At 54.6% G+C, this 8,711-nt stretch overlaps 1 protein-coding gene across 2 annotated transcripts in view; it reads right to left on the bottom strand.

Moving 5' to 3' along the window:
• Positions 1-8,263, bottom strand: part of AUP1 (AUP1 lipid droplet regulating VLDL assembly factor) — a 10,773-nt gene extending 2,510 nt beyond the window's left edge. The window contains exons 1-11 of one of the 2 annotated variants that reach the window (XM_042890801.1): positions 8,199-8,263; positions 7,913-8,050; positions 7,380-7,530; positions 6,168-6,355; positions 6,011-6,083; positions 3,222-3,295; positions 2,278-2,344; positions 1,617-1,722; positions 1,138-1,293; positions 799-959; positions 514-602 (exon numbers count right to left, since the gene is read on the bottom strand). In XM_042890801.1, the coding sequence (XP_042746735.1) occupies positions 514-602; positions 799-959; positions 1,138-1,293; positions 1,617-1,722; positions 2,278-2,344; positions 3,222-3,295; positions 6,011-6,083; positions 6,168-6,355; positions 7,380-7,530; positions 7,913-8,050; positions 8,199-8,248 (1,253 nt within the window). In that variant the 5' untranslated portion in view covers positions 8,249-8,263. The remainder of the gene's footprint in view (positions 1-513; positions 603-798; positions 960-1,137; positions 1,294-1,616; positions 1,723-2,277; positions 2,345-3,221; positions 3,296-6,010; positions 6,084-6,167; positions 6,356-7,379; positions 7,531-7,912; positions 8,051-8,198) is intronic. The other variant, XM_042890802.1, reaches the window with a different exon arrangement.
• Positions 8,264-8,711: the final 448 nt, after the last annotated feature.

Here is an 8,711-nt window from a genome sequence, read left to right as displayed (position 1 = left end):
AAAAAAAAAAAAAAAAAAAAAAAAAAAAAAAAAAAAGAAAAAAGCACCACGTGCCAGAAGTGGACACTCACTCCACTATTTGCATCATCTGAACTGCACACAGAGGTCAAACTCCCTCCCTGTCCCCTGTCAGCATTCTCCTCTTTCACTGAGGAAGATTAATGGCAGCATCCCTTTGCCAAACAGCGAAGTCTCTCTTCTAACATGAATGTTCCACAGCATCAGTACTTATTTCAAAGACGTCCACAGTCTCACAGTGGCTCCTATCAGTCAAATCTGTTACACCAGAGAACAAAACCACTTTTTTTGCTAAGCTCTGTCCCTCAGAGATCGGGGTTCTGGCAAATAGCTTCTATCCCACTCAGTGCTCACAAACAGAAACCCGGCGGCAGCTGAAGGCAAACAGAGATTTCCAAGATGACAACAGGCTGCACACCTGGGAGAGGTGAAGCAGAAAAGCGTGGGCAAAGTATGGGGCAGAGCGTGCTGGGATGGGCCTGGGGCTGCACTCACCTCCTGGCATAGTCGTACAGCGCGCGCTTCCTCTCCTGCAGGGACAGGTGCCGTTCCACGGGGGACTTTGCAAACTGCTTTGTAGCTGGCTGGAACAGAAAGCACAAAAGTCAACTGGAAACAAAGCCAGGAAACCTCCTGATTGGCCCTGTAAGCACCCAGCATGCCGATTTAACCTCCAGTTTAAAACGCTCAGTTCCCCTGACGTGGCTGGCCCCAAACACAGGCATCACGCTCTGTCTGCGAGCCATCAGTGCAGGGGAGACATTATAACCCTCAAAGTACCTTGGAAGAAGGCAAAGCCACGGAGCCCTGGATGCCAGAAGCTGATGCAGCCCAGGAGGTAGATGGAGCAGGCAGGTCAGCACCAGCCTCACTTTCAGGGAAGAAGGGCACTCTCCCCTCCAGCAAGTTGGCAATAGTGGTATCCACACAGTTTGACTGGGCTGTAGGAACACAGGAGATGCGTTAAGAGAAGGAGCTGCCACAGCTAGGAAGCTCATTTTCTTTCTACTGTTGTGCTTCACAGTGCAACAAGGATGAGGGGCTTTTGCTTCCAGGTGTCACCATCACATGGCACAGAGGGTGATCCTGTGTCCCTGCTAATACTGGGTCTAAGCTTACCCAGGTCTGTCCTGATGACCTCCAGAGGCACGTGAGGCAGAACCTCCTTGACCTGCTGAGCCATCGTTGTGATCCGTGCATCCTCAGGAGCAAAGGATCCAATACCAGACAGGCTGGAAGGCATCCTGAGCCTGGCTGCCAGGGGCTGGCTTGAGGCTGCAGGAAAAGAAACGGGGTACAGGAGGGTGGCCTAAAGGCACACGGCCTTAACACGTTGCAGCAGCCCCATTTCTCATGTCCAAATGGGAACATTAAGGAATCAGGATCTCCTGCACACCACCACCATGTCTGTGCTGAGGAGTGGAGATCCTCTCCCTTCCAGCAAGCTACATCTGCAGCACAGAGCATGCAGGCACCCCTCGTCCCTAGGAGGATGTCTCACATCTTCTCCTCTTCTTCTACACATGAAAAACCAAGAGCAGACTGAAGTGTCCCCAAAGGCAGAGCCTAAGTTGCCGCTCCACACTCAGGATGCCTACCTGGGGCAAGGGGAAGATGGGATGAATGTCTCAGCCTCTTCATGTGCTCAGCTTTATCTGCTGCAGTGAGCTGTGTGGATACCACACCCAGCTCCATGGCCAAGAGCTGCAGAAACACAGAGAGGACGCACAGCACGCATGACCCAGGCATTCCCATCTTGCAGGGAACGCATCAGATGTACAGAGCCTGTTTGAAGCCACACTGAGGGGAAGAGGCCTGGGAGCTGATTTCTCCAAGGCCTCAGTGATGCCTTTCAGTGTTGCACGGAGCACACAAAGGACCAGGAGCGTGCAGTGTAAAACAGGCTGACACAGAGACCACATCTTTGGTACAGGACCTCCGAAGTACCCAGCAGTAATGGGAAGCCGGAGGAACAATCACTGTTTATTTGACTTGTGATATTATGAAAGGGGACTTTTTTAGCACATAGATTTGAGCTGGATGGGGAGAGCCTTGATAAGTGGCAGAGAGGATTGAAACGTCTGCGGCAAACAGGCCATGGAAAAACGGAATTACAAGGGGCAATAAATACAGGCCAGAGCTCCCATAACACAAATATGCCCAGCCAGGAACGGCCTTTGCAGCTCTGCTTGCGCCCCGCTCTCCTCTGTGGCCATCCCAAACTTGTCCTACACATCCCCTCCCACGTTACCCTCCTACCTCCTGAACACGGAGCGCAAAATCCTCACTCAGCTCTTCAGCTCGTCTGGGGACAGACGGCATCCACCTGAATGGGGACAACAGCACTGGGCTGACTGCTTCCCGGGCTGCTGCAGGAGCCAGCCCCATCTGGGACCAGCAGTGCAGTGGTGCCATCCCACCTCAACTCGCCCCACATCTCTTCCCACAGGACGAGTGTCAAACCTGCCCCCCATCGTGCAAAGTTAGGGGAAGGTATGATTCAATGACAAAACTGGCTCACCTGATCTTTATTAACACCCAAGCATAACAAAGTACCTCCTAATGAAGCTCCCCGAGAGGCTCCAAATAACAAAGTGCTGCCATTTATGCGGGAGCACAAAACAGATCAGCAAAACACGAGCCAGGTACAGCTGGGAAGCTGCAGCACGGAGACTTTATTGAGATATCCCAACCCCTAAAGGCACACTGGAAAGAATTTATCTCCAAGCCCCTCTTGCCTGCCTCTGGACCTTTATTACACCAAAGCTACTCAGCCAGCCTGGGCTCAGTTGGGCCTCAGACAGCTGATCTGAATCCTCTCTGCAATTCACAAGGGACTGCAGGGAAGAGAAGGATGCCAGAGGACTGAGCCGCCTGCACAGCATCACTCATGAGACCCGAGCAGCTCTCGAGTGAATTACAACAGAGGAGCTGGCTTCAAAAATACACTCATCAAACTTTAGGTGAAAGCCCTGCAAAACTCCTCTCCTGTCAGTGAATGACAGCAGGAACCAAAAGCCCTCTGCAGTTCTGAAGCTGGCTGAGAGGAGCACGGATCAGCAGCACTGAACAAAGCCGTGCTGCAGGATCAACAATTAGTGCATACCAGAAGATCCCTCACTTCAGTGGTGAAAATGTCAGTCTTACTGCCCGCCCCAAACCCTCACCCAACAAAAGAGAGAGAGAGAGAGAGAAGATAGTACCTTACTTGATAAACTGTGAAGGGAACAAAGAAGGTCCAGAACAGCTCCGTAATCCAGGAGGAGTCAGCTACGCTCTGGGGAAGAGAGAGAATGAGGTTACAGCCAGCACAACACAAACCAGTCAGGTCTTCGTGGGGAAAGCAGGCTGCAGAACAGAGCCAAGGGCTGGCAGTGAGTAACAGACACGCAGCAGAGATGCAGAGGGTGGGCAAGAGGGGAGGCTCACCTCCGTCAGGCCTCACCGTGCAGAGCAAGAGAGTTAAATTTTTCACTGCTCCAAGCTGCCTTTTCCTCTCCCAGGATAGCAAGATTTTCTCTCAATATCTCCACATTCTCTTACAGATAATGCCTTTAGAAAGGACTTAAAATGCTCTAAGACCTATTAATGCTCCCTTGGAATCCAATGGGAATCATATGCGGATGGGAACAGCCTGTGTAATGACTCAGCTCCCAGCAGCTGTACTTACACACTGTGAAGCCTCAAAGAACTCCTCCTTTTGAAAAGAAATCATTAAGGGTGAACCATAATTTATTTCTGTCCTCCTATTTCTAAAAATTCATAAATAATCTCCCTAAGGATTGCAATGCCTCCCAGAAGAGAGCTGCTGAAGACTGGAAGAGCCACACAGAGTGGTGGGCTCTGCAACCTCAGCAGGACGCAGCTCAGCCCAGACCAGGAGTATTCTGACTGTGAGCACACAGCTGAACTCCAGAGAACCCCCCCACCTACACTTTCCAATGGTTCCACCCAATTTTCAATTGAACAATCGCTGTTCCTAGGATTTTTTAAAGCTGGTTTCTTTTGTCCTGCAGGTGATAAAGCTTTCCCCAAGCTGGTGGGAACGCCATCTCAACATCTACAGCTTGCAACACCGCTCCCTCAGCTTCTTTCACACGTGACTTTATCCTCAACCAAAGCCTTGCACGTGGTTTGTTCAGTCACGTAGGGCAACACGAAGAAGCCTCATCTCCTGATAAACAGAGCTGAGACCTGAGAAAACCAGGATCAAATGCCTTGTAGTGATTCCAACACTCAGCTTCACGGTGCCCCCACTGCACAGCACAAACTTACACCTTCCCTTTGGGCTTCCAGCTAATTGCAGCTAGAGCAAATTCCTCCTGAAGCCCAGCCGTGGTGCTGCTCAGCCCGGCGTCACACACACCAGGTGAGCAGCTGCGTGAGCCTTCTGTACAGCACTGACTGAAACATTCAAAGCATTCCATCTCCTCACCCAGGAAGTTCTTGATTATGTAAAGCGATGTAAGAAATTCTACACTGCATTTACAAGAAGTCCTGCTCAGCTCCTGAAGGTAAACACCTGAGACAAGAAGTGATCACAGCCATCACCTCCAAGCAGGCCGGCAGTTCTGTGCATGCCATCCTCCCCAGTGTTCACCAAGGAAAAAGACACACAGGCCTCCCACAACGTGTCACATCACACGGAGCTTCCATGAGGAACCAAACCACAACAGACCGCTGACTCACCCCGAGCCATGCAGAACAAGGCAGCTCTCCCACTTCACTGGAGCATTCATTCAAATACTTCCTCGCAGTTTGAAACCTTCATCCTAACCCAAAACTAAGCTCATGTCTTACCAAGATCTGGGCTCAGCACCTGCTAAGACTGCTGTGTGTTTTGTCAAAAAGGAAGAAGTTTCTCCACTTTTAAGCCACTTCTCCACTGTGCAAGCAGCTGCCCACCACCACCTCTGTGCCTTATCCCTGATAAGCTGATTAGACTGAGCACCTTTAAGTCCTGCTCTCTGGATCCTGTACCATACTGACAGCCTTCCTGAGCTCTCTCTACTGCTGCCCCACTTTCTCAGCAGCTGGGCTACCAGAGCTTCACACCGTAATTTAGAAGCAGCTGCCACCATGGCACATGTGCAGCCAGCACTGCATTCCTTGCTCTGCCACACATTCCTCCTGCTGTGCACCCACAGACCACATCAGATTTGCAGGTATCAGCACAATCCCATCAGTATTCCAGACAGTTCATTATTCACCAACTCCAAGGACCTCAACACTGTGGCCCGTGGACAAAAGCAGCAAACACCAAGTGGCAAAGAGCTAATTCCTAATAGAATATCACGTGAACAGTGTCTGTGTGGGCAGTGAAGTTTTATGGCCTCTTTGTACGTGGCTTTAAACCCACACAGTGCATCCTGCCCCCTTAAACAGACGGAAAAATAAAAAGAATCTAAAATGTCTGACAGACATAAAACACATCTTCTAATCATGCAGATCTATTAACCGTATCTTGAGAGAAGGAAACCACACTCTGCAAATGAAGTGAGAGCAGTGTGACTGCAATCTGCTCAGCAGCACCAGCACCCTAACTGTGAACTTTGCCACTTTTGTGCAGCTGGTGTTGCATCACGTTACACAGCAGGACCTGGGAGTTGTGAGTTCAAGAACCTCATCCAGAGAGCGTTGAGTAACTCTGGAGTGCCGTCCAAACCCCACAGGGGTTGCAGTTATTCTTTCAAAACGCTTTAAAAGAAGGGAACTCAAGAAGAGGGTATGAGGTGCTGATGCTACAAGCATGGAAGCCAGACTAAGAACATGTACTAAAACTGTGAGCATAAAGAAAAGAACGATTTAGCCAAAGGTCTCTGAGAGAGGCAGTTGAAAAGCCAACTGCAAGCACGCAGAAACTCATCCACGGGATGACAGGAACAAGGCCAGGCTGCTCTCTCCACAGGTTTCAAAGCAGAAGCAAAATGAACGACACGACGGAGACCCTCTCGGGCTTTCAGAACTCTTCCTTGCCCTGCGTCAGACTCACCACAGTGATCAAAGGCCTCTGAACCTGCAGGGCAACCGGCTGCACCACATCCAGGATGGAGAACGGCCAGGAGCTGCAAAGGAGGAGTAGAGCTGTCAGCAACTTCCAAAGCTGAGCCAACCCCGAGGACGGCCAGCTCAGGACCCGACTGCAGCACCTGAAGCGGAGCAGGCCGGCCCGGCCATTGGTGGCAGCTTCCTCTGGGAAGAGCAGCAGCGGTGGGTTTCCTCTGTGAGAAGAATATGCCTTCAAGGAATCGACCAGCTCAGCTCGGCTCCCTGTCACTCCCAGCTCCATGAAGCCCCGCGACCAGCAGATGAAGCCAGGGGCACCATTCAGTGCGGGCTGCAAGGAAAAAAAACAAGAGAAAGGAAGAAATGTCACTTCGTTCTCCCTTCAAGGCCTACTTGCTCAGGTGTAAATGTGAAACAAAATTTCTGCTTGCTAGCAAAAGTGCCTCTGGGAGTTGAGGGAACAACCCATATGCTAACAATGCTAGCAGCAGAGAATGTGCTACTTCCACCCAGGCTTCGGTGGTGGCTCTGGCCCCACTTCCCTGGGAATTTGACTCCTGATCCACAATTCAGATCATATCCCATCCACCTGAGCAATGAATTCCTCTGCCTTGAATGTCAGTCACATTCCCCACAGTTTCTCTCGGAATTCCCAACATGCTTGGCAAGGGATACTTCCAAGTGCTGGCTCTCCCCAATTAAGGGCCCACTCTACGGCCATTCAGGACACACTGTACCACTCAACTCCCAGGAACATCTGGTGCCTGTGAATTCAGGAACTCCACACCCCAGGGAATTTTCTGAGTGCAGGGAAAGTCACACAGCTGTCAGCCCGGCACAACAGCCTGAGCACAGCATCCTGCTTGCCCTTGGTGCTGCCAACAGGTATAAAATGCACCCAGCACTGTAAGGAAACCCCACACACAATGCTGCTTCTGACACAAAGGTACACATGTCCAAGGAGGCTGTGGATGCCCCATCCCTGCAGGCATTCAAGGCCAGGCTGGATGTGGCTCTGGGCAGCCTGGTCTGCTGGCTGGCGACCCTGCACACAGCAGGGGTTGGGACTGGAAGCGCATTGTGCTCCTTTGCAACCCAGGGCATTTTATGATTCTGCAGTCTTATCCACTCAATAAAACCAATCCTCACTGTAACCCTTACTGTTACCTCTCACCTTCCGTTTTTCATGCAAGCATGAAATTGAACCACAGAAAAAACTACTTCAGGCTTGCACAATCCTAGGTTAATAAATAAGAACTAAAAACGGTCAGAGCAACATCTAAACTCTGAAAGAGCCATCTGTGTGCTTAGAAAGGTCCGTACAGCCCCGCCATGCCCTGCAAGGCATCACTCACCGTGTTACACGAGGTCAGCAGGTTGACGATGTTGTGATCAAAGTGTGTGACGTGGTTGGCAATGTACACCTGCACAGCGGCATCGCGGGGACGGGGACCGCTCTGCTGCACAAAGAGCCCCAGCACCGAGCACATCACACGCACAATAAGGCTGGGGGAAGAAAAAGGGTTCCTTCAGATCCTGCAGTCCGAGCCACGGCGGCCTCAGAGAGCCAACAAAGCAAGAAGCCAGGACTCGGGGTGGTTTAGGGAAGGACACGGGTACAAAAGGGGCCGATACGACAGACTGGAACCGTTCGGGGCCGCAGACCAGGGCTGCCTGCAGAGCTGCCAGCATAGCAGGACGCGCAGGGCAGGAGGCTGAGAGCGCCGGGGCTGACAGCAGCGTTCGAGGGCACAGCCCGGCCCTCAGCGCGGCGGCGGTGGAGCCGCAGGGCCGCAGGGCGCAGAACAGCCCCAAAGCCGCCCGGGAACCCCGGCCCGTCCGCAGGGCCCGGCCCGGCCCGCCGGAACTCCGCCCGGCCCGCACGCACCGCCGCAGCATTCCGTCGGGCAGGATGCAGCTGACCAGGAAGACGTGCACGCCGATGAAGAGCCGCAGGACGAGCAGACACAGCCCGACGGGGGCGTACAGCAGCAGCGCCAGCAGCACGAAGCCGTCGGTGGGAAACCTGCGGGAGAAGAACCGCGCGGATGGGCGCCGGGGCTCGGGGCGGCCGCTCGGCCCTCGGCCCTCCGCCCGGCCCGGCCCGGCCCGGCGAGCCCCCCGGCCGCTCCCGGCCCCTCGGAGCGGAGCGCGCCCGGCGCCGCGTCCCTCACCGCTGCGAGTCGAAGAGCCGCTCCGGGCCCGGCGCCGCGCTCCGCTCCATGCCGCGCCCGTCCGCTCAGCGCCGCCAGCCGCCAGCCGCCATCTTGCGCCGCCCGCCCGGACCGCGCGGGGCGCCTGGGAGGAGCGCGGCCTTCCCGGCGGGCACCGCGCCCGGCCGGGGCTGTGAGGCTCCGAGGTTGCCGGGCTGCGAGGGCGGCTCGCAGCGCCCGCGGATACCGGCGGGGCCCGGGGACGGCGGCTCCGAGCGCGCCCCGCTCCTCCCTGCGGGCCCGAACCGGCCGCGAGCACCGCCGCTCCCGGCTCTCCCCGCTCTCCCCACAGCACGGCGCTATGGCTGCCCTGGCGCGGTGGCTCCGCGCTCCGCCGGGCGGGACGCGCTGTTGCCGGGCGCTGTGCGTGGCCGCCGCCGCCGCCCCCCGCGTGCCGCCGCCGCCCCCTCCGCCTCCTCCCGCCCCTCCCGCCGGCTCCCGGTTGCTGGCCGCGGCTCTGGGCGCCGGGGCGGC

Source organism: Lagopus leucura, unplaced genomic scaffold (genome assembly GCF_019238085.1).
Source record: "Lagopus leucura isolate 7727_CA_CO unplaced genomic scaffold, USGS_WTPT01 256-1_obj-0_obj, whole genome shotgun sequence".
Taxonomy (NCBI): domain Eukaryota; kingdom Metazoa; phylum Chordata; class Aves; order Galliformes; family Phasianidae; genus Lagopus; species Lagopus leucura.
This window is presented reverse-complemented; position numbering and strand designations above follow the sequence as displayed.